We start from the raw sequence: 27,154 nt of genomic DNA on the forward strand, positions 1-27,154 counted from the left end.
ATCGATTATGAAAAAGACAAGAAATATTCGGGTTACGAGTAATACGCTGTGAACAAGAATGCAAATCGCTGTATGTCACAAATGCTTGTGATTAGAACACCTTGGATTATTTTATTTATACAATGACTTTGTGTCAAGAAATTTGGACTGTTAATGAAACCCAAAAGCGTAAGAATTGTGGAAAACATTAGTACAAAAACCATGACTGGAATAAAGAAATTGACACAAGCATGAACTTGCTAGATTAGTGACCGTATATTGAGTTCAGAAAGTCGACAAACATATACACATTTTTAATTTATTAATTTATAGCAAGCCCTTAGATTTAGATTTAGCCATGCCTTTCAATTTTTGTAGACAAACAGCAAACATCCTCTGTCCCAATACCCACAATAGAGTCATTACACAACTTTATGTTCTACATTGTAATTATATTTGCATCTTGCATATTAAGGACCAACCTTATTATTTCAACACTGTTTGAGTTTTCATTTTATTCTGTACTTATAATACTTGTGTTGCATACCAATGCATTGTTCTATTTTATTAGGGCAACAAACCATTGCTTAGAAAGCAAAATAAATTTGGTGTCAGTACTCCAACCGAAGAGAGCATTTCTCCATGTTTCTGCTGTTTACTATAAAATATGTTTTTAAAGCGGCAATTACATGTTGAACAGTGGTTGCCAATCGGAGATATGTATATAAGCATTTGAAAAATCATACAAGATACCTTTTGCATGTATTTACATGATATAAACTTATTATTACACTTGCATACATGAATAACACGTGACAAGAAGGTTTCATATGAAATAAAATTTAAAAATGAAATACTCCCACCCGCCCCATTTTTTTTCTCGAAAATTTGGATGAAAATCTACTAACTAATTTTAGTTGGCCTAATAAACATACACAAGTGAAGCAAGTCCTTCAAAATAACTCTTCATAAATTCATTACATTTCATGAAAAAAAAATATGAGCATAGAAATCAACATTTTGAATCAAAGAAAAAATGTTCATGTCCTTTTACAACACAAGAGTGCACACGCTGAAATGTCTCGCCTTCTTTACTAATCATTGATATTATGTTGATAGTCCTAAATATAAAGCTTTATTACAACTGTCACATAAACTTAACATTAACCAAGAAAACTAAACATTGACCAATGAACCATGAAAATGAGGTCTAGGTCAGATGAACCATGCAAGGCAGGCATGTACAGCAAACAATTCTTCTATACAACAAATATAGTTGATCTATTGCCTATAGTTAAAGAAAAACAAACCAAAACACAAAAACTTAACACTGAGCACTGAACCATGAAAATAGGTCAAGGTCAAATAAAACCTGAAGTACTGTCAAATAGATCATAAAATATTTCCATACACCAAATAAAGTTGACCTATTGCATATAGTATTAGAAAAAAAGACCAAAACTGAAAAACTTAACTTTGACCACTGAACCATGAAAATGAGGTCAAGGTCAGATGACACCTGCAAGCTAGACATGTACAACTTACAATAATTCCATACACCTAATATAGTAGACCTATTGCATACAGTATAAGAAAAACAGATAAAACGGGAAAAAAAACTATAACCACTGAACCAAGAAAATGAGGTCAAGGTCAGATGACACCTGCCAGCTAGACATGTAAACCTTACAATCATTCCATACACCAAATATAGTAGACCTATTGCATACAGTATGAGAAAAACAGATAAAACAAAAAAAATAAACTATAACCACTGAACCAAGAAAATGGGGTCAAGGTCAGATGACACCTGCCAGCTGGACATGTACACCCCACAGTCCTTCCATACACAAATATACAAGACCTATTGCTTATAGTATCTGATCCATGAAATGAGGTTGAGGTCTAGTGAAAACTGTCTAAAGGGCATGGGGACCTTGCAAGGTACGCACATACCAAATATAGTTATCCTATTACTTATAATAAGAGAGAATTTAGCATTACAAAAAATCTTAACTTTTTTTTCAAGTAGTCACTGAACCACGAAAATGAGGTCAAGGTCATTGGACATGTGACTGACGGAAACCTTGTAACATTAGGCATCCATATACAAAGTATGAAGCATCCAGGTCTTCCACCTTCTAAAATATAAAGCTTTTAAGAAGTAAGCTAAAGCTGCCGCCGCTGCTGCCAGATTACTATCCCTATGTCGAGCTTTCTGTGACAAAAGTCACAGGCTTGACAAAAACTGTCTACAGGGAAAAAAATAGGCATATTTGGAATGCAAGCTTATACATTTTGATAAAGATGACTTTCCTTATATGTTCTTTGATAATTGACTAGTGTGGTTTCTTAACATGCAGTGTGATGTAAATGAAATTAAAATTTTCATTTTGCAATTTTTGTATAAAATTTGAGACTTGTTAGATCTATCTTTATTCATGTGTCAAATCCTATTTCATTCTGATAAAATGTGTAAATTAAAAACTATCATAAAGTTCCACCAAGTAAAAAATGCATGTTCTACTGTAATATACTTACCATGTTTCAATACTGTTTGTGACTTTTTCTGCTGTTTCAGTTTCATCATTACTAGCATTAACAAGAGAATAAATGAATGATGGTCTATCCCATGTTATAGTTATGTTTGTACTTGATACTGCTGTGCCTACAATATTCTCCCCACCTAAAAATAAAATAACTAGAGGCTCTTAAGAGCCTGTGTCGCTCACCTTGGTCTATGTGCATATTAAACAAAGGACACAGATTGATTCATGACAAAATTGTGTTTTGGTGATGGTGATGTGTTCGTAGATCTTACTTTACTGAATTTTCTTGCTTCTTACAATCTATAATAAACTTGGCCCTTTATTTACAGAGGAAAATATTTTGTAAAAACTTTCAAAAATTTACAAAATTAATGAAAATTGTTAAAAATTACTAAGGAGTTAACTGACCATTTTGGTCATGTTTGAATTATTTGTAGATCTTACTTAGCTGAACAATATTGCTGTTTACAGTTTATCTCTATCTATAATAGTATTCAAGATAATAACCAAAAACGGCAAAGTTTCTTTAAAAATTACCAATTGGTGGCCATCTTGGTTGGTTGGCAGGGTCATCAGACACATTTCGTAAACTAGTTACCCCAATAATGATTGTGGCTAAGTTTGGTTAAATTTGGCCCAGTAGTTTCAGAGGAGAAGATTTTTGTAAAAAATAACGACGACAGACGATGATGGACGACGACAGACGCCAAGTGATGAGAAAAGCTCACTTGGCCCTTTGGTCCAGGTGAGCTAAAAATGTAGGTAAATGTTTCGTCCATTATCCATAATACATCCACTGCTTTAGAAAATATTACACATATGAAAGAATTGTGATTGGCAAAATTTTATGCATCAAATTCTAAATCTTTAATTTTTTTTTTTCAATACAAAGAACAAAAGAAAACTAGAAAAAAAATAATTACACACTTTTGTATTGTTAACAAAATTATATCAAATAAATAATTAGACACACATGAAGCATTTCTGTAAGAGTTGCATATTTATGGCTTATTTGTAAAATAAGAAAATAAAAGACGTTTAGAATACAAGAAATATTTTCATATTTTGTCCTGAAATTATTTCTCTAAAAAAAACTTTTTTGTTTTGTTCCTAAATACTTGAGATGAATTGACTTACTACACTGGAACAATGCCACGTCTTTCTTAGTGAAGTGGTCAGGACTGCTGGATTGTGAGGAGGCAAACAGAACCCCTTGTAATGCTGTAGGACTGTAACACATGGTATTGGCAGACAGTCCATCCTTTACATTGTACAAACTTTCCACTGTTGAACACTCACAACCAAGGAAATTATTGTCTAAATTCCTGTAGGAAATATTTTATGTATGAACTATTTGTACTTAGTTTAAACAATTTAAGTTTGTTTGTTCTGCATTATAACAACACATTCTCATACATTTCTTGGGAGTTTTTAATGACTTCTTCACATTAAATCCATGGATGTGAACTGATTGATACTTTGGTCTAGGAGAACATAATATACTTACTAGTTGTTATAGGTTTTATAGACAATAGACAATAGACAATATTTTATTCGCACAAACACATTTACATTAAATGGTTATGGCATACAAAAATAAGACAAAAAACTGACAATAGTTAAATTGATTATAATTATATTAGAGTGACAGTGGTATTCACAGCGAAGAAGAAAAAGGCTATAAATATCAGCAGTTAACACATTGTTAATGTTCATGAACAATTAAAAAAAGAACATAAACAAAAATTAGGTTGCATATTAAAAAAAAAAAGTTATACAGATGTTCTTAATAAAAGACAATCATTAATATACTTTATGGTGATTTTTATAATGACTGGTAGACTGCTATTTAAAAGTACAGTCAAATGATTTAGTGTTATAGTGGACTGCAATTTAATAAAATTGAAATTAAGGTGTTTATTAATATTTTGTATATAGGTATCCCTTAATGATTTATAGCATGGACAGATTGAGAAGAAATGGTATTCATCTTCAATTTCTTGTCTGTTACAGGATAAGCAAATGCTTTACTTCTTTCAATGTTGGTATAACGCCCTCTTTCAATTGCTAGGGAATGCGCACTTAGTTTAAATTTACTGAAAACTGATCGGTCGGTTTTGAATTTACATATATCAATATATGGGGGCCTGTTTCTAATTCTTTTAGTATGACAAAAGAAATTTAATTTTTCACATTTATTGATAGAACAGTTCATAATTTGATAAGCCTGGTCATAGATTCTTTGTTGGATACTATTTATGTGATATTTTAAATTAAAAGTATTAAAAGTGAGATGACCAAAACCTAATTTATTTAACCAGTCTTTTACAATGTTAACCCATTTACTTGTTTTCTCTACATTATTATATATGTTATGTACTAAAGTGTTAGGCGAGTTTACAATGTGGTTTAGAAATTTTATAGCTGAAAGGTAAATTTTAAAGTACAAAGGGATTCTGTTTGTCTCATTTAAACAGGCAACATTTGTTGTTTTGCACTGTACTCCTAAAATTTCTTTAATAAATTTAATATGTAAATGTTCAAATGGATCTGAGTCTTTGAACACTTGGCTTACACCCCAAACTTCACTTCCATAAAGAGTTATTGGAACAACTAAAGTATCAAATAATTTTTCAAGCATTCTGCAGGAATTATCTAAAGAGACTGTTTTCTTAATTTTAAACCAAGCTTTTCTTCCTTTTTCCATAAGATTTTTTTTTGAATGATTTAAACTTCCTGAACAATTTAGAGTTATTCCAAGGTAACAAATAGATTTAACAGTCTCAAGATATTCTTTTTCTACTTTAAAATAATTACAATGAGATTTTCCATTATGTGGTGTAAGCCATTTATACCATCTTTTAATAATAGCAAGTACTCTTTATTATGCCTCACCTACGATAGTAGAGGAGCATTATGTTTTCTGGTTTGTGCCTCCGTTCGTCCGTCCGTCCGTCTGTGCCTCTGTTTGTCCGTCCGTTCGTCTGTGCCTCCGTTCATCCGTCAGGTTAAAGTTTTTGGTCGAGGTAGTTTTTGATGAAGCTGAAGTCCAATCAACTTGAAACTTAATACACATGTTCCCCATGATATGATCTTTCTAATTTTAATGCCAAATTATAGTTTTGACCCCAATTTCATGGTCCACTGAACATAGAAAATGATAGTGCAAAGTTCAGGTTAAAGTTTTTGGTCAAGGTAGTTTTTGATGAAGTTAAAGTTACATCAACTTGAAACTTAGTACACATGTTCCCTATGATATGATATGATCTTTCTAATTTTAATTCCAAATTAAAGTTTTGACCCCAATTTCACGGTCCACTGAATATAGAAAATGATAGTGGGAGTGGGGCATCCGTGTACTATGGACACATTTTTGTTTTGGAAATAATTTGTGTCTATGTGTTAATTATGTGTCCCTACAGATCTTTTGAGTTAAGCTTAATGCAACTGGTTTTTAGTTTAAATTTGTTCTTATGTTGTGGTGTTACACCACTAACCCAGGTTAGGGGAAGGGTTAATTTTGAGTGGCCACAAACATATTTAACCCCACCACATTCTTTACATGCCTGTCCCAAGTCAAGAGCCTTCAGTGGTTGTCATTGGTTTATGACTAACATATTCGTGTTTGGTAAATTGTTTGGTTATAAACTAGCCTGTTAGTTCTTGTTTGAATTGTTTCACATTTTTCATGTCAGGGCCTTTAAAAGCTGTCAATACAGTATGAGGTTTTCTTATTGTTGAAGGCTATCTGGTTGGTTGTAATTGCTTACTACCCTCCCATTTTAACTGTGGTGGAAAGTGGTCTCATTGCAATTGCATTGGCAATCATACCACATCTCGGCTTAGTTTTATATGTAGTACTTATCTAACATTTGCATCTAGTTTAGTTTTATAAATTGGAATGATAAAACTAAGTTCATTGTCAATATTAAATTTATTAAGATCATAAAAACCAATAACAATATGAAACAATAACTAAAATTATGCGGCCAAAACTATCCTCAGAAAGACGGTGATAATGTACATATAACTCAAATTTCATTAAATATCACTGCATTTCCAAGAAATAAAACAAAATATTCCTTTGAAGGGGAAAAGAATTACAGTTATGATCATAATTATCTAGAGAGAGTTTTTCAATTGTTTAGTCATTTTGGGGCTCTTTATAGCTTGCTGTTCTATGAAAGCTAAGACTTTGTGTTGAAGGCCTTACCGGTTCTTTGACCTATAGGTAGCAACTTTACCTGACCATATAGGAAAATAGGTATTTAGTTGGATCTTAACACGTACTTGTGATTTGGTTAAAACCGGTTTTGTTCAAAATATACGAAGAAATGTCGAAATGTTCAGGACTTAATTAAATCCGTATTTCGGTAGGATGGTGCAAGCATACGATTTTTATTGCGTCTTACACTTTGAGAAGCGAATAATCTTCAACTACTTTATTCAAATATTGTGTAAAAACGTTAATTTTGAGCTATGAAAGTCAAGTGGCTCGAGTATTTTTCTGAGGAAGTTTTAAAAAATTGCAAAGAAATATGTTTACATTGGGTTAGCTTTCATTAGTCTTAGCTATCTATAGATTAACAACTTTTGGCTATATTTATAATTTAGAATCATCATTGAAGGTGGGGGACGATTTCGCAGATAATTAATTATATTGATGTGCCATTTGTTTGCAAGAGTGACATTTCATTGTATTATGTGCCAATTCGAAAAAGTTATGCGAGTATTCTCTCCCCTTAACAGGTTCATTATTTTATAATTAAGTTTAGGTTTCTGATATAATTTTGAATAATTACAAAATGTATCAATTCAATATATTTCAGTTTTTGTTATTGGTGTATCAAAAACATTGATGTACGAATATAATTTCATAAATTTGAAACGTTTAAAATGATTACATACCAATATAAAGAACCGTCCATCATTTTTGAAAAAGACTATGAACGAAAATCGATTTATTTATCTTCCCTTGGTGACAGATTGATTGGGAAATGAACCAGCGTAATATAATGGTAATCACAGAGAGGGACCAGCAAGCAATTTTTAATTGTAGCTTATTCAACGTTAAAACAATTTTCCACTATAAATGAATGTTAAATTATACAAATATAAGGACTTTGTTAGCTAAATCTACTAATTTTATTAGATATTATGATTTTTTATTGCAATAGATTAATATGCTACTATAGGTGTTAACTTTTTTTATACATTGTGACTTGGATGGAGAGTTGTCTCTTTGGCAATCATACTACATCTTCTTAACTATATAAACAGTGTGCACACTTACACATCCACACTTGTCATAACTTTGTGTACATTAATACTTACACACTAGTGCTACCTCCCAGATTCAGGCCTCCCAATGCTTCAATCCTATTATCAGCCAAGTCAAGTGTTGTAATGGCTGGTAGTATGACTGACGGGAAGTAGGGTATGACATTTTGTCCTAAATCTAACGTCTGTAAGGAGGACAGTCCATTAAATGATCCTTCTTCTATATACTGGATCTGGTTGACGTGGAAATCACTGAAAAAGTCGGTTTCCAAAATGAATTTTTTTTACAGTCAAATAAACCATTTCCATGCATCATTAATATGTTTCTATACAACTAAAATTAAGACTATCAAAATAATGAACGAGCATGACTGACATGGAATAAACTGAGAAATGTCCTCGCAAATTCAGCTGTAATCCTAAGCTTGGTTTCTTAATGGAAGATCTTAACCTGTAAAATTCACATTGTTTATCTTACATATATTCAAATGATTGATGAAATGTTATATTTTTGAGGCCAAAAGTTTGAATAAGCATGTCAGCTAGTTTCATTCCAATCTCCAAGGGTTTCAAAGTTAGATTGGAAACTTTTTTTCAAATCCACAGAAGTACAAATTCTTTAGCATGTCTAACTTTCAATGTTCAGCTCCCTCTTTTGAGGGGAACATCCCTTCTAGTAGTATCATGAATAATCTTGGCAAGTTTGTTTACCCTTGTGCAAGCAATTTTTAAGTTAACAGAGATTCAAGTAAAATGTTTGGTTGAAGAAAAGAGCCCACATCACACAAAATATTTTCGTAGTAATTTAAACAGTTATAAGCCGTACAAATTCCCATCTATTGGTACTTACATAATTTGTAGATTGGTAGCTGGAGTGAGTAGACCTGCTGATATCTGTGTTATATTGTTGTTGTACATGTACAAACGCTGTAATCTAGTCTGACTGTCAAATGATCCTTTAGGTATTATACTGATCTCATTACTGTACAAGTGTCTGCAAAATTAAACCAATCAATTTTACTTTACATGTATTTAAATACATCTCATTCACATTCCCAAACACTCCATGAAATTTGTCATTATTTGTTGGATACCAATTTAAGTATATTTCCTGGGTAGAGTTCAGAAGTTAACAATTTAAATTTTTCAAATTTTTAACTACCACTTATGTAGAATTTTACGTGTGAAATTAATGAGGAGTTTAAAAAAAATTCTGGTTGTGCTTACATTTGAATTGGAGTAATTTCATTCAATGCTATGGGATAGACGGTCAGTCCATTATTTTGTAGGGAAATGTAATCTACATCAACATTACGAAATCCATCAGACGTAATACTGGTTAATCCGTTGCTGAACATTTGCAGATATTCTACATAGGATGTTCCACCAAATATAGAAGATGATATTGTTGTCAGTTGATTACTATTGAGATAGCTGAAATGGAAATTTAAAAAATTGGAATACTCTTTATGCACTTATACTTTTATAATTCATTATTTTTCAGTTGAATTTTGTCATGTAAAACTTATATTTTATTATTGTCTTCAGTAATTAGAAAAGTAATCTGCAATTTCCTTGATTCATCATAAACAAAGTCTTTATTTTAAATTTAATTTGTATATTTGATTAGTATAATTGGCTACTTACAAGTAGTCATTAGCTCGGAAGTTGTAAAATGCATGTTTTTTTATATCAGTTATTGCGCTGGACTGCAAGTAAGCTCTTCTGCAAGTGAAGTCTGTAAAGGCATAAGATGGTATGACTCCTAGGTTCAAGTTCTGCATTTGGAAATCATTACTGGTTGACCCATTGAATGCATAAGACTGAATTTCTCCTAACAGGTTTCCAGTAAATGAAAATGTACCATAATAATAAGAAGCACCAGCTGACACAGTATTAAAGGCATTTGATTCTATAACTCTAATTTTGTTGTTGTCAAGATTGAAGTAATGAGTTGCTGTGACATCTTGGAATGCTCCTGATTCAATACGGGAGATTCTGTTATTTTGCAAATTTCTGAAATAAAAAAAGATCATTTGGGGACAGCTATTTTTTCTTATGTTTATACAAACTTGTTGTATGTAGTCAGTCTGTATTATTGTCTTATATTGTAATTTTCTTGTAGTCTCTTATCTTTCCTGAAATCTTGTAGATGTAATATTTCCGGTAGTTTAAGAAGGTGGTTGTTTATTATTTTGTTGTTGTCCAGTGGTATGCAAAAACTTCTTTTATAAATGTATAGTGTCAGTGAACAAAACAATGTAGGTCACAAATGACAGGCGTACTAAATATTTTGAGTTATATTCATTTACCTATCCCAAAGAGCAAAGTTTTATAATGTAAGCCTTCCATTGATGAAAAAAGAAGTTAACAATCACATGCATAAACCTGTATTTTACAGCTGTAATTTATGTAAATTATTTCTGTGTGTATTGATGAGAAGTCCTGAAGTTCAATAATTGGTTCAAGTAAACTCTCCTGATAAAACAAATCTCAATTAAAGTCAAGACAGCAACCCACATATTGAGCATTGTACACCAACTACCAGCTCAAAACACAACTAAAACAAATTTAACATAAGGGATATCTGTGTGTTAACCAAGACATAATCCTTGCAAGTCACTCTGGCTTAAAGCAGGAAGATATGTTAGAATAATAATTTTATTATAAACAATCAAAACAGTTTTGGCCCTTGAGAAACACTCAGCATACAAAATTAAAATTTTGAGTTCCTGCCTGAGCAAGTCGGCTTGCAACCTTCAGTGTGAGGAAGAACCTGCCTGCCCGACAATGTTCCAGCCTGGAAGTGGAGTGTCTCCACAGAGAGGATGAGAATAGACATCTCATCTGCAGCCGGGTTGTGCAAGGTCTGCATCAGGGGATAGCCCATGTGGTGCTATTACAAGTAGTAAGTAGCAGGGTCTATTAAACTGGCGCTGGAATAATTTAGATAAAATTTGTCCCCGAAATGCTTGGGGATGAATGAAATTTTAGAAATGACCAGTGATAAAATTCCATCAAGGTCCAAAAACTCAGATGGAACAGCTGAGTAGCTATTTTTCTTATGTTTAATTATATTTTAAAAATGCAGTATAATATATTTTTTTTCCCAGCTTAATCTAATCACAAATGTTCAAAATGTATGCAGGAGGTGAAAATACTTTGTAAGTATTAATAAATAACAGTAAGAAGGTTATCATTGGATCACTTTACCGCAAAAAAATAGAATCTTGGCTCACGCAGCAATAGTTATTATCATTTCAGATTTTTTTTATAATATCAAACGACTTTTTGAACAAGCACTTATACAAAATGGAATATTATATCATGTAACTTTAATTTCAGATAAGAACTACTACTAAAATGTTTTCAAACATGACAAACGAATTATTTTAAAATTGAAGCAGTTAAAAATCAGAAAATTTGTAACATGAGTTTAACATGACTTAACATAATCATATATCCTTGTTTTAAAAATTCCAATAGGGAACATACTTTACATAATTGTAGTAAAAAAACAATTTTTATATGTTTCGGCCATTGGCCATCTTCAGTTCTTTATTTTTCTGGCTGACATGTAGTTGTGAAGAAAAATAAGAACTGAAGAAGGCCAATGGCCGAAATGTCTTAAAAATAATCATATATATCAATAACATGCCAAAAATCTACAATCCATTGATACCAGTATTTTTGCATTGCAAAGGTCATTTTTATCTCTGATGGTTTATGATGTAAGAACACTTATTATAAAATCCATGGGATGTTAGATGTGTACTGATTGATGCATAAGTCTTACATAAATGAATGTTTGTATTGTGTGTAAATGGCTGCATTGAACTTGTTGTCATTATCTGTGAGTTCTCTCAGATCTGTACTTTGTGTCTTTTTGGTTGTGGAGAAGTATAAATATCTGGTCTCTGTTTTTGTGAACGTTTTTTCTGCTTTGTCCTAATCTGATGAGATAGGCTCTTTTCAACTGATTTTTCATATGTTTTGCTGTTACACCACTGTCCCAGGTTATGGGATGGGCACCAACAAACATGTAGAACCTGCCACATTCAGTATGTGCCTATCAGAAGTTAGGAACCTGAAATTCAGTGATTGTGGTTGGTTGCTTTATATCATATTTGTTTTTTATTCATGGTTCTGTACATAAATCAGGCACGCCTACAGTTTTTTTGTTTGAATTGATTTATATTTGTCACTTCCAGGCATTTAATAGATGACTATGTGGTATTGGTTTTGCTTATTGTTGAAGACCATATGGTGACCTATAGTTTTTAACCTCTATCTCATTTAATTAGTCTGGAGAGTTGTCTCATTAGCAATCATACTACATCTGTTTAATTTCATAAAACTACTTACAGTCTATAGCAGCTAACATCCTTAAATGTGTCTGGACGTATGACAGATATTCTGTTGTTTTCAAGCCTCAAACCATTGGTACTTGACAGTGACAAGTCATGGAAGGTTCCATTCATTGGCAACTTGTACAATCTGTTGCTTGAGAAATCACTGAAATACAAACAACATTTTAAAGCAATTCCTCTTAAAAGTCAACTGCAATCAATTGATTTAATTCAGACCAAAAACTCAAGCTTAGCTTATAGCAAACTTAACCATATCAATTTTTCTGAAGATAACAAAAAATCCAATGCCAATTTCTGAAACACTCCAACAAAATTTAGTCCAAAAGAAAGTGTATACCTTCTTAAAGTTACATTTTATACATGTACATGGCTTCCTTCTGCCTAGCTGAATTCAATACAAGGAATGCTATCCACGAAATATAAACCGACTATGATATAAATCATTATGGCAAATGTTAAATTTCTACTATGAAATATATCAAAATTTTATTAACATTCAATGAATCATAAATTGAAGATATGATGATCAATGAAATTAGACTTAAAAATTGTACTTACAATGTTCCAGAAGATGTGACATGATTCAAAGAACCGTCTTCTATCCATCCAATTTCATTGTTAGACAGATACAAACCAGATGTCAAGGGGCAATTCTCAAAGTATATTTTCTTTATATGTGTTATTTTGTTGCTTGAAAGTTGTCTGCAATTAAATATTTGGGAAAAATGTGAATAATCTAATACATATATTTAATATACATGTATGTATTTTACATCAGAATGACTTATGCAGGTGGATAAATGGTTTGGATACGATAATGATGCAGAAAGCCAAACGTCAGACTTTAATACAAAGAGTCATTGCAGATAATGATACAATATAAATAACCAAATATACATGTATATTTTAAAGCAATTTAGAAAATGATCTTTCTTTAGATTACACTATATGTCAATCAGTGAACTGAGAAATTAACTCATCAAAAATACCAGGATTGAATTGTATTTACGCCAGAGGCACGTTTCTTCTACAAAAGACTCATCAGTGACGCTCGAACCAACAGATGTTAAAAGGGCCAAATAAAGTAGGAAGTTGAAGAGCATTAAGGACCAAAAATCCTAAACATTTTGCAAGAAATGAGTCATGGTGAGGTTTGCCCTATCAAATTGACTTGAACAATGTATGATAGACCAACTATAGTTTACCTGTACTTAGGTGTATCTGACTAAGAGAAATGCAGAATACTGTACACCATCTTCAGGTCATATACCAACAAGTCAAATATTGAAAGATTTGAAAGTTTATCTAACTTAATACAATTTTTTATTTTAAATATGACATGGAGTTAAGATTTAATGTCAAAGGTCAATGTTTAGTGGTAATTGCAACACAACATCTATAGTAAAAGACCAGGCTAATCTAAGGTTACAGATGAGTATCAAAAAATTAAATTAGTTTAGGTACTGAAATTGTAAAATGTCATTACATGAATTGAGGTGAAAGAACAGTCTTCTTCTATCAATAAAGTCTACAATTTATAATCAAAAACTTCATTAGATATTTGACAACCATGTTAAATCAAATGTACTGTAGGTACATGAAAGATGCTTTTGTATGATAATTTAACTTACAGATATGCTAAGCTTGTAGCATTGATAAAGGCATCATCTGGAATGTAATCTATGGCATTGTTGCTTAAATCTAACGACCTCAGTTCAGATAAGTATGAGAACTGATGCTCATGTATGAATCGAAAATCATTATTCGACATATATCTGTAAAGGCAAACAAATAATCTTCATTAATTTTATCATAATGTCATGATTTTTATTTTTTATTTTTACATCTGATCTTTTTGAATGAATGCTTAATGCATTTAATACTTTTAAAAAGTATACTTGATTGTTTATAAGTGAACAATAAATTTATTATTAGCTATTGCACACATAAAAAGAAACTCATTTTGAGTCATCCCTTTGCTACAAACTCAACTTAAGATTTATTACACATTCAAATAGATATGCTATTACCAACATGTGTTGAGAAATGTCACTAATTTAATATTGATATTATATCAAAATCTCTTTTTCATGATAAATTACTGCATGGAACAAAAATTGCATAGATACACTTTTCTTAAAAAAAGCACAGTCATAAACAAATTATAAATAAATTTGGTGTATTTACTGTCTTCTGATTGGTTAAAAGAATTAGCTTTATTTTCAATGTTATCAATTTTTATGGCGCCCACTCTAACGTTGTGCATTCATACGCAAACATCTGTGTACGTTGTTATTTGTATAAATATACATCTTTGAGCCTTATTTTTGATAGAAATTTATTTATAATGAATGGCAATAATTTATTTTGAATTTATTGAAGCGGATTATGTTAAATGTGAAGAGTCAAAAATTAATTTTATGGTTCAATAAATTCAAAATAAATAACAGCCATTCATTAAATAAAAAAAAAACATTTGGCTCATATAATGTGATTTATAATGTATTCAGATGGTTTCAGTAATGTTTGTGTGAAAATATGATATATATATGCCTTCTGCATTAAAAAATCACACTTATTTATAAGAAAGAGTGACGTTTCAAGGGGGAAAGATGTGTGGTTGGTGTAAGCAAAATGTTTTTTAATGATATCATTTTTGGAAAACGTTATGATATGTCAAATAAAATTGAGAAAGGAAATGGGGATGTGTTAAAGCGAAAACAACCCAACCATAGAGCAGACAACAGCCGAAGACCACTTATGGGTCTTCAATGTAGCGAGAAACTCACGCACCCGAAGGCATCCTTCAGCTGGCCCCTTAAAAAATATGTATACTAGTACAGTGATTATGGACGTCATACTAAACTCCGAATTAAAAATTAATCAAAGAGCTGAAAGCTTTGAGGAAAAATGACGCCATTGCCTCTAATATTGGGATATTTTTTATGCAAGTCTTGATTTTCACATACCGTAATAAGTTGAACATTGTAACATGTCTCGTAAGCATATAATTGATATTCGTATATGAGTGTGTGAAGTGAAGATGACAACTGACTGGGTTTTTTTTTAATACAAATGAATAGGCCAAGAGTCAAGACTACCTAAATGATCTACAGTATCCAATGACTACTGTCTGGTTTTTTTTGTACAGATAAATAGGTCAAGAATACTGGAATGATATACAATATCCAATGATTACTAGCTGTTCTTTTGTACTAATAAATAGTTCAAGACTATTTATATGATCTACAATATCCAATGACTACTGGCTGTTCTTTTGTACGTATTAAATAAAAGACTTAGTCTACCTGAATGATCTAAAGTATTCTAAGTAATGTGTATTTTTTTTTCTTGCAATTACATTTTTCTAAATCAAGAATACAGACTACTAGTATCCTTTTCAAACCAAATGATTATGAAGAGCCTGTTGTAATAAGCTCTTATACCCCACTAGTCCTATAACATATGACTTCGCATTCTTATTCAATTTTTAACGTTTTTATACTGATATTTTCATTTTTTTTAAATTTTTGAATGCAAAGTGTGACACATTGATAGTAAAAAAAAATTATCAGAACAGTAAATAGAAATAGTAAATAATGCTCCTGAGTTCATATGTTATAGGACTAATTACACACATACTCGTTAAATAAGTTACTAGTGACATACACAAATGTAGTTATTTCTGTTACTTGAAGCAAATTCTATTTCTGTAGATTTACACAATATTGTTATACTTGTTTTATTTCACATTGAAGATTAGACAAATAGGGATACTCCTTTGATTTTTTTAATTTCATTTCAGTCAAGTTTTCCCCGATTAATTATATATCTTTAATGTTTTAACAATGTTGTAGTTTAACTTCACATAATCAATAAAGTTATAAAAAGAGATTTATGAGTATCTTAACAACATTGGTTGGTACACTTCGATCTTTTTGGTAATAAGAACGACCGGAGATATGTAAACTGGTTCCCAGTTGATTACTGATAATACAAGCAAATTCCAGTTTCTATGTGAAATAGTAAATAAGAAACCAAGCGCGGTAGACGGAGAAATGTAATGGAATGTAAATACGAACCAAGTGCGGTAGGCAGAGAAATGTAATGAAAGTTCAGTTCACTAGTATCGGAAACATGCCGCTGAAAGCGTCAATTTTCCAAAAATCATACAAGACTTACAAAGGCCAGAGGCTCCTGACTTGGGATAGTCTATATATTTCCAGTTTCTGGTTTTAAACCATTTGTTGTCAAATTTCACTATATTTCCCATTAAGACACTGTGAAAGGACAGATTATCATTCATGAAAACATCTGTAAATTAAGGTAAATTGCTGAGGAAATTAGCAGTTAAATGAATAAGAAGGTACCAGAAAAAAATATTGGTTAAAACAGGGTGTCAGAATACTCAGGTTTTTTTCTGCAAGGATAGGAAAATATTGGGACCAGAAAAATGTGTTGGTTAAAGGAGGATGTTGGAATACTCAGATGTTGGATAAGGCAGGATACATTGTATTTTCATAAATATTTAGCTCTCTCTCCCTTCATTTAAGGAGAACAAAATATGGTTGGAACACCACAGTTTATTCAGCATCATCAACACAATCCTTCTTGTCTTGGACTATGCTAGTGTAAAAGTTAATTTGCAAAAACAAAATCCAATCCATTTTAAAAGCAAACAAGTGGGGTGTGCTTGTAACACAATGTGCAAAATGGCTCATAATCTGTTCCTTTACATGCTGATCATTGGTAAGCAGATACTAACAAACCAATAAGCTAAGCCAAAAGGTTCAAACAAATTACAAAATAATGTAATAATTCTTATTTGCTTCCATCAAATGATGTATTTTTCAGGGTTGTAGCTCAGCAGAGATATATGATCTATCTCTTGTCCTCTTACATTGTATTTACTTCATAAGGAAAAGCACCATCTTCTACAGCGACTATTCTATTATTATAAAGGTACCTAAAAAAATAACATCATCAAATATTACACAAATAATTGAAGCACATTTACTTCCATCATTGTATGCTGTAACTAAAAATATTCCAATGTAGGTGTCATTTTTGTTGCTTTGGCAAAAGTCTAGATGAAAACATAAAATTTTGTGCCATATTTGAACAAAAATAACACCTTTTGAATATACATATACATACACTAGCCATTCTACATAAATATGAAGTATTGAAAACACATGCTTTGGAAATGAGATATATTGTAGATGTACATGTTTAATAGTAAGGTCTCTAGCAGCTTTTCAATCATAAACTAAAGGGTAACTTATTTTCTATGCTTTTATAAGGAATCATTTTGACAACCTGGATAGATGTCAGTTATTGCTTTTATATATTATCATTATGGTCTAGCATGATGATTTATTTCACTTTAACATCATGATGATTGGGAATTGGTATTAAACGTCCAGTGGCAAATGTTACATGCATATCAAGACAAGCACAGGCTAGTGAAATAGGAAAATTAACCTTTCTTTGTACTAGACAGACAAACTATCTTTAACTTGCTAGCTCCCAAGGTCCACCAGAAGATGTCACAATACCCTGGCATCAAGGAAACCATTCTTTGTTCTAATATTTTGTAAAATTGTAATCTTAGTGGAGAAGCAGCAAAAAAATATATAACAAAACATAATGAACAAAACAAAGCATTGTGCAAATAAAAAAGTCCAACCAAAAGCTTTAGAGGCCACTACAAAGAAAATCAATTATTGAATGGGAGAAGAAAGATTGTTTTTAAAATGGTCAAGGGCCTAAAGCCATGACACTCAGCTCAAAAAGATGACCTGATCTTCACTATAGACTTTTTAACTTTTGTTATGAAAATAATTACTGGGGTCAATATTGTCGCTTGCATGTAATTCAGGTAATAAGGTACGCCAAATTTGTTCTAGAAGTCCATCACATATTCATCTTTTCTTTAAATATGAAACATGTTCTTTTTTAACATGACTGATTGAATTTCAGAATAAGCAATTTTCTCTGATAATGTATTCGCCAGTATATTTAATAATAGATGGAATCTAACAAATTCCTTAAAAAAGACTAGATGTTCACATGTTCACATTCAGAACAATTTTGGGAGAAACTAATATAAGGAACTTTGTAATGCAGAAAATCACATTTTGCATTATCAATAATGAGGTTCTTCTAATTATATATCTTGATAAATATCTGATAGCAACTATACAACCAATGGAAAACCACCTTAAAGTTCAAGGAAAACTTCAATTCTGGAAAATAAGACACCACTACATTATGCTTTACTCACACTTGACACTGTTCTAGCCTACGGGACATATTCTAACAATCAAATTAACATTATTCATATCTGTTAACTACTGGCCTCTTCCAAAAACATTTTTAAGGGGTTAACTTTGCAGTCAAAATTATCTTATTCTGGAACTATTTGTTAACACTATTTTTATTTTTATTATAATTGATAAAAAAAACAAATATATGAAATAAAAGGGACTTTAACAATGAGAACATAATTTTTCCTTTACATATACAAATATATGTAAGAGTTAAATCTATTTACAGACTCAAATCTATGTTCTTTCTAAAATCTGGAAATTTCCCAAAACCTATTTTACACACAAAAGGAACATAATAACATTGGACATCTAGTGCAGTGATGGGAATGAAATACCAAATGGTCAAGCTATAATTCCCAGGTGATATGACTTTTTTAATCACCCATTGTTACATATTCTGCAACTCTCCTTATCAACCAATTTTATTTAAAAAGTGATTTGAAAAAATAGATGATAAATTGACACAGATTTAGAGACTGGACATAGATTTCACACTCAAAAATATTTGTAAATAAGAATTGGACTTAATTTTTTTCAATGAAGAATATTTTTACCTCTTGGAAGTATGTGTTGGGTCAGATATAATTAATGCAAGTCCCCTTCTAACCAGGGAAAGTTAACAAGTATGACAATTGTTGAACAAAAATAAACTATTTACAAAGGAAATACATCATAGCACATGAATAAAAGGAGATACTTAGCAATAAAGGAAGGCAGTAACAAACTGTTTTCTAGCAATCTAAAGTATTGTACTTATCATGGTATATATATATATGTAAAGCAGAATGGTACAAATCTTACAGTGTTCTAAGTTGTTCAGGAAATGTGTGGTTTTCAACAGCTATGATCCTATTACTCTGAAGATATCTGATGAAGAAAAAAGAAGTCATCGTTTTTCATATTAAAAATGTTCACATGGTTTTGATATCTTTATCCCAAAACTTTATTTTGGAGAGTCACTGTTGTTAATTTTTTTAATTTAACAATATTATAAGAAAAAACCCTTGGCAAAGAAAAATAAAGATGTTTATCATAAAATAATGCACCCATGTAAAGTGCTTTTCAAACGGACAGGTATAATTTAACCATTTCATTTCCTTTTAGAAATGAATGGTTTTTATTATGAACCTTAATTAAATTCATACTAGCACATGTTTAAGATCACAAAGTACCACAAGAGAGGATTACAATGGTAGCAAGCTGAAATTATTACTGGATCTTAATAACTTCTATACGGCATAAATGAATATCCTGGTTATTTACGTTGCCATTTTGGTTACCAGCGCCACTAGTATTTTGGATCAGAGCCGAAGTTCTCTGTGTCGCCTCATTTTTATTTTTACATGAGTGTGTGTCAGCCATAATTCTAGCTTATAAATCAGGTTTTTTTTTTCTAATATAGGATTCTGCCAATTTTTTCTATTAATTAACTTTATCCTATATCTAATAGAATAATAAAATAAAAATATGGGGTCACCGTTCATTTAAGCTCACAATCTGCCTCCGAAAAAAGCTTACATTTTTGATAATGTCCTTTTTTTCTGTTGAACTAATAGGAGAAATATAGGTAATATAGAAATAAAAAAATAACCTAATTACAGAAAACGCATAAATTTTACAATTATTTAGTTTCTGTACAACTTATTTGAAAACAATAACAAAAAAATAGGTCACCGATGTGTTAAAAAAGATAGTTCAATTTTAATGCCTAAAATTGTCATTTTTGCATCAAAGGGAGATAATTTTGAGCTTTTTCAATGATATAAACATTCTTAAAGTCATCTGGGGACAAAACAAAATGATTTTTTGGGTTGATTTTTGTACAATATCTTATAGTTATAACTAATAGTGTAATTAATGAAATTTGTAATGAAAAAACAAATATTCATTTTTTGGCTGAATTTTTTGTACCAGCGAGCATCCTTAAGTCTTTCCAACGGTTTGCATCAAAACTTTTTGCTGTCCAGGTGGAATGCTAAACATTGGCATATTGTCTTTTTCAAACATTGAAATCACGTCAATGGAATCGAAACCAAGTCTAATAAATTCTGAAGCTGAATTTAGATTCAGCTTCATTGTGGATAACCACATCAGATGTACCAGCTTGACATTACATGGAAAATCCACTTTGCCTTCACTGTCATTTGCCATATTGCCAATAGTCGCAAATATACAAACAAGTACAAAGTTTAAAGCAGAGCATTTCTGAAACAAATGATTCCTTCGACAGAGCATGCTGGACAAATCCTACAAAAGTCTACAGAGAATCACAATAAATACCATCACCAGAACATGGTTTGCAAGTATTACACACGTCTACAGCAGATCCCAATATATTCTATTGCTGGAATGTTCACAAAATTCTGCAGTGTATCACGGGTAAATATCATTCTAGGGAAATCAGCTATTAAAAAAAAGTTATCTATTCTTTCACAGGTTTAACAACATTGTCGTAAATATCCATATCAAAAGATTTAAACCCATAAAAATTATCAATGTTTAAGATAATATTTTAAATTTGTTAATTTGTGCCTGCTTCATGCAGTTGTTATATTGATAGACAATACAGGAACGACAATTCTTAGTAAGCTGTTGATACAAGGTCATGCATGTGCAATGATGCATGTCAACATGCTGTTATTAATAATCCACTTTTCCTGTTCATAAAAATATCACACACTGAACCTAAAAACTTACAAACTGACAAGTGTAGAAACATTAGTAAAAGTCTCTGATGGTAAGACAGATATCATGTTACTATCTAAGTACAGAGTCTGAATTGAAGGTAATCTCTCATGTGTTGTCAGTGCAACTGGTACATACTGCATGTTATGGTTACTACCAAGGTTTCTGGAAAATATAGAAATAATTCTTTAAGGTCTCAGGTAAATGCATTAATAGAGGAGTTTCAGTAATATCTGCTGGTTTTTGTATAGAAACTAACTGATTTCAATGAAAACATTAATATATTTTAGCCAACAGATATCATTTGGTTTGGCCAAAAAATGGTCTGAAAACCTGAAAATTTTCCTTATGATTTGTTTCTGTTGTGTATTGTCCAATGTATTTTGTTTTATTTCCTTTCACCACAATTAAAACCTTCTTCCTTCTGTACTATAATCCATACTTTTATTATTATGAATGAGATATAAGAATATCTATATCTTTCCAATGCACATCTCAAATATGTAAACAACTTTTTAAAGTGCTTTATATTCTATATATTATTTGCTCAATGTAGTTTTCATATTTCTGCAAAGTATAACATATTTAACTTTTTGTCAATTATATTTTATATGTATGCTTTAATGTTATGATATGCTTTGTGTAAGCTCTTGTATTTGTAGCATGCTTGCTTTGTTTTAAAATGTGCATGTTTTAAACGGTTTTTTTTTGTAATAAGACTATATAAAGGCTCAATAGAGCTTTAAAAAAAATATAGTTTCTGTTATATGGGCGTTTTTCAATAAAAGCGTTCCTTTCAGACCTAAAAAAATGGAAAATCAACTAGTCTAAAATTTATTTTCAAGAGTTATTTTGAATACCTCTATTATATACCTGTTTGTAAACAAAAAGTGCAATCTTAAATACTCTTTAAAATGATATTATTTTCATAATTTGTGTACTGTTTCGTAGGGGACTTTTGTCCCCTACGAAACTGCTTCTAAACACACATATTTTTGCAATTTTAAATGTTTCCTATAGAAATTCCAGTTTGTTTACTTTATATACTAGAAAAATCTCATTTTTTTCTGAATTGGAGAACCATTTTTTATCGATAAAGATTAGACAGTACTTCACATATGAAGATACAACTCATGTTACGTAGTGGACATTTTGATGCGTTTCGTAGTTGACAAAACCGTTTCGTAGTGGACAAAAAGTTTCGTAGTTGACATCAACTCTATTCTATGTTAATAAAAACATAATAAAAATTACATGAAACTAACCTTTTTTATTTGCTTTGTACGAATATAATTGAAAAAGAGTAAAAAAAGACTACATGGTAGTGGTAATGTCCACTACAAAACGTTTTTCTCCCAAACTTGTTTCGTAGGGGACTGTTTCGTAGGGGACGTATTCACATGTTTTATTTTTTTCTCACAACCTCTATATTGCAATAGTAACAAGACTGACTGTATTCATCAAAGCGTTATTAAGCTGTACACTGATATTTTTTTCATAATTTTAAAACCAGTTACTGAAGGAGATTTGACCCGTTTCGTAGTGGACATTTACAAAAATACGGTATCACTCTGGTCCATTTGAGGTGCTCAATTTTTCTTACCAACAGTTTAATTGCCGTTATAAAAGCATCACTTCTTTTGTAAGACCCTAATGTTTATATCTCTTGCAAACAAAAAATTACATTGATTTTATAAAACTGTTTATAAGCAAGTTTTAATTACTTCGTTTCGTAGTGGACATTGTGTTAGGGACACACCTTCTAAAATAAAAAATCCTATGTTAAAAGCTGTTTATTAAAATATGTTGGCTCTAAACATACTTTTGAATTATTAAAGAACTTGTATTAAGTAAAATTAATATTTATTTCAACATTTTTTTACGATATTTTAGAGTATGAATGTTGAACAGGCGGTCTAGGGACATGCCATTTTGGTTGTTTTGGACCATTCAGGAATCAATATCTTATCAATCCCTCTAAAAAATAAACTGTTTCTTTGCTTAAAAATGTTATATCTAATTCAATGTACTGACTGCACAAAAAATTACTTGCAAAGATCAAACACATTTTTTTTAAAATTGCTGGGACAAGAAAGTACGTTTTTATTGCAAAACGCCCATATATATACTGATTTCGTCTATAAAAAAAGCTTTTGAACTTTGAACTTGAACTCACAGATAATTTAATACAAGTAAACATTTGAATCCATCCTCCTGGATATGTGTCTCATTCAGTCGATTGCCTCTCAGATTTAACAATTGTAAAACCTGAAGTTCACAGAAATCTGTATTGTTTACCATCTCTATTAAATTGTTGTGTAAATACCTGTAAGGGAAATATTATTTTAATAATTTTTCATAGGATTACATAAAAGAAACAAATATAATCCAATTTGCCTTAAATCTTTATTTTTTGTAACTCTAAAGGTCAAAATGTTTTGATGTAAATGTTTAAATAAAGCTTCAAATTACATGTTAGCTTCTCACTCTATATGTCAAGTAACCATTGTTGTTTACATTTTCTGTTATTGCGTGAAAAAACTAACAATGTCATTTTTATGCTCTGAACTGCTAGATAATATTTATAAAGTAATTTCACAAAACAGCATTTTAATAATAGTAAAATGAATAGTTTGAAGTTCTTCTGTTCCTGATTTCCCAACCTTTTAAAATTTTTTTTTTTTATAATTGCCTTTGTGACACTTGTTAGAAGTTGTTCAATAAATATCTGATATTTCATACTATGCAACAATATTAACACAATCTTTCATTATCCAAAAACTTACAATTTCACAATATTAGGAGTAGTGGAAAAGGCTACCAGTTGTTTTTTCTTCCTAAGGTAAGTTGGTCTTAGTTTGACACCATAACCACTTTCCCCTAGCTCTGTTACGTTTTTAATCAAATTATTGTCTGCATATCTGTAAAATAATAAAAATGAGATATTCTATTGTACATGTTAGAAAAATCATGAAAGATGTGTTTTAAGTTAAAAACTTCCAAAATTTTCTAAACAATTAACAAAGTATAAACAAAAACTTACAGTTCTATGAGTTCTGTAAAGTTGGCTTCCATAAAAACTTGATGTGGTAAATGTGTTAATCCATTTTGACTTATAAATCTGTAATATATTTCATTAATAATATATGAAAATCCATACATGTGATTACATTTTTAACAAATAAATCTAATAAATCTTTTGAAATAAAGCAATATTCTTTTTACTTGAAATTATCAAGAAACTGAGAAAAAACTTTGAAGTCTAAAAGAATGCATTTTTTAATATGTCAATAAGACAGCAACCCAACAACCTAGAAAAGTATTTAGACATATAAGGAATTAAGGATATCTAAAATCAATTTAAAAACATACTTTTGAAGATTTCAAAATTCACAATGGACCGGGAAATTGGGTAAAAAATCTAATTTGTTATCAAAATTAGAAAGATCACATCATAGGGAACATGTGTACTAAGTTTCAAGTTGATTGGACTTCAGCTTCATCAAAAACTACCTTGACCAAAAACTTTAACCTGAAGCGGGACAGACGGACGAACAAAAGGAGGCACGGATGGATGAAGAGACGAATAAACAGACAGAAGAACAGACGAACGAACCGAAGGAAGCACAGACCAGAAAACATAATGCCCCTCTACTATCCTAGGTGGGGCATAACTACTAACATATTTTTTTATATTATGCAATGTATCATGGTTCTTTGTTTGTTCACTTTGAAAAACTAATGATTGTATATTTCCTCTTGTATATAAGTGTCTCTCTTTGCAATCTTAACACATCATACCTTTTAGTGTATAATTCTAGTCAATATTTTCAATGACAAAATTCTAAGTCAATTGCCATGACTCAGCTTTTTAAATACTTACAGATATTTTAAAGCTTTACCAATGTTGATCATAGAATCAAATAAAATGGTGGTCATTGCTGGACTCTGGCTGTGAAGTCTGAACTCAATCAACTTTTCAAGGTCAATAAAAGATTCAGAGGTCAACTTCTCCAATTTGTTGTGATGAAGGTCCCTAAAAGCATAATTTTTTAATGTTATAAAATTTCCTACCAAAATATGTTATAGAAACTTTCAATACCTTTTCAGAAATGTTCTACAATATAACGTGACAGTACCCAAATTGCACCTATTTTGACAGTTTTTTCATCTACGTTTTTTATGATGAAGACAAAAATGTCCATTCTGTGTTTATTTTGTAGTCCTATCCTTCTTTGTTATAAAGGTACACCAATTTGATTTTTATTCCATATGGAATCATAGAAAAATTGGTCTAAACTGACCTCCAAACCATCAATGATTCTGAAATTAGGAGTACCCAAATTGCATCCATGCTTAAATTCACATAGTCAAAAGTTTAATAACAGAGCTTTTGTTTAATTTCTTTAAATATTTTGAACAATTGGATATTAGTCCATGCTTACTCTTCATTATTTTTTAAATGGATACTTGTAACATATTGTATTTGCTCATTTTAAAAAGATGACGTTTTGATGACGTCGCATGGCGACGTTTCAGTACATTTTGCTTTTTCAGTAAATACTTCATCTGTTGATAGATACTGTGAACGTTTTGTGCATATCTAAATAGTTTTACCTGTTGAAAGATGTGCTTAGTATCAAATCATAAAAAAAACAAATTGTTTAGTCTCTAGAAAATCTTGTAAGATTTTCGCTGCTAGTTTTGCTAAATAGGTGCAATTTGGGTACCGTTACGTTAATCATAAAGTTTATTGTAGTTTTTATGCACAAACAATTCAAAGAAATATTTCTGACTACATAAAATAATAAAAGCCATATTAGTACAACTGTAATTAACAATGATTAAGGGACATAACTTAATTCTTATGAAATTTAAGGCATATCTCTCCTAATTTACTTCTGAATGCCACTGAGAGTAACACAGCTGGAGTTGCATAGTCTTCTAAACATTTGAGATATTTTAAGATGAAAATTAAATAGTATTTGACAATATATCTAACAAAATATTTAACAAAGTTTACATAAACATTTGATTCAGATGTGCCTAATAAAGACAATAACTTACAAATGTATTAGTTCTTTCAGATCTTCAAATACACCTTTGGGTATCTGTGATATACTGTTACCATGCAGTTCTCTGAAAAAAAACAATTAATATGAAAAACAAGTCTGCGCTGGGCACAATTTCCATCATTACCTTATAATAATGAAAATTGAGTATCTTTTTTAAGATAATTTTTTGCAATTAAAGCTTTTATTATTAAAACTGTTCACATTTATATAATAAGCCTGTTTGAAGGATAAACACTTTCAGCAGCTTGTCATATATGCTAGCAAAATCTAGATGTTGTAATTATATGTAATTATAAATATAAATTATTACATCTTAAAGTTGCAAATTTCCACTAAAATCAAGTATTGAATTGAAAAAATATGAAAATATGTCACACATTATCGGATAACAAGATGAAGCTTGGGGCAATAAATTAAGAAACTATGACTAGAAGTTGATGAGAAAAATGTGGAATAAAAGTTATACTGACAGCTAACACTAAAGACGGACAAAGGAAATCCAGTATATTTCTCCTTTGGAGCAAGTATATGCTTATAATAAATATATTGATGAAGATTGTATAGGTTAATACTCTTCAGTGTAGAAATGTCAGTTTTGATGTCACTATGACCTCATGAATATGTTGAAATTAACATATCTTAATAACTTTTAAAAGAACATTTCATACATAGTTTTTAGCAAAATTTGCTACTGGCCAAGTTCTTACTCAAAAAGATATTTACACAGTTGTATTTGAAATCTTATTCAAATATCTGTTTGGTTACGGCTTTTTACAGACACATCTCATCTGTAGCTTTTTAAGATGTATCCAATATATCTCAAATGGGGCTGATGGTGAAAAATTTAAGTATCTTCAACTGCACAGGCATAATGTTTGAAATAA

At 30.7% G+C, this 27,154-nt stretch overlaps 1 protein-coding gene across 1 annotated transcript in view; it reads right to left on the reverse strand.

Moving 5' to 3' along the window:
• LOC143082611 (uncharacterized) overlaps positions 1-27,154 on the reverse strand; it is a 125,680-nt gene that overhangs the window by 49,039 nt on the left and 49,487 nt on the right. Inside the window, exons 11-27 of the mRNA XM_076258374.1 lie at positions 26,263-26,334; positions 25,079-25,231; positions 24,239-24,316; positions 23,982-24,116; positions 23,372-23,521; positions 21,208-21,360; positions 19,312-19,377; positions 17,079-17,144; positions 13,810-13,953; positions 12,737-12,880; positions 12,174-12,323; positions 9,456-9,824; positions 9,036-9,242; positions 8,659-8,802; positions 7,863-8,060; positions 3,666-3,853; positions 2,521-2,665 (exon numbers count right to left, since the gene is read on the reverse strand). Of these exons, the coding sequence (XP_076114489.1) occupies positions 2,521-2,665; positions 3,666-3,853; positions 7,863-8,060; positions 8,659-8,802; positions 9,036-9,242; positions 9,456-9,824; positions 12,174-12,323; positions 12,737-12,880; positions 13,810-13,953; positions 17,079-17,144; positions 19,312-19,377; positions 21,208-21,360; positions 23,372-23,521; positions 23,982-24,116; positions 24,239-24,316; positions 25,079-25,231; positions 26,263-26,334 (2,562 nt within the window). The remainder of the gene's footprint in view (positions 1-2,520; positions 2,666-3,665; positions 3,854-7,862; positions 8,061-8,658; positions 8,803-9,035; positions 9,243-9,455; positions 9,825-12,173; positions 12,324-12,736; positions 12,881-13,809; positions 13,954-17,078; positions 17,145-19,311; positions 19,378-21,207; positions 21,361-23,371; positions 23,522-23,981; positions 24,117-24,238; positions 24,317-25,078; positions 25,232-26,262; positions 26,335-27,154) is intronic.

The sequence above is a fragment of the Mytilus galloprovincialis genome, chromosome 7, assembly GCF_965363235.1.
Source record: "Mytilus galloprovincialis chromosome 7, xbMytGall1.hap1.1, whole genome shotgun sequence".
Classification (NCBI taxonomy): domain Eukaryota; kingdom Metazoa; phylum Mollusca; class Bivalvia; order Mytilida; family Mytilidae; genus Mytilus; species Mytilus galloprovincialis.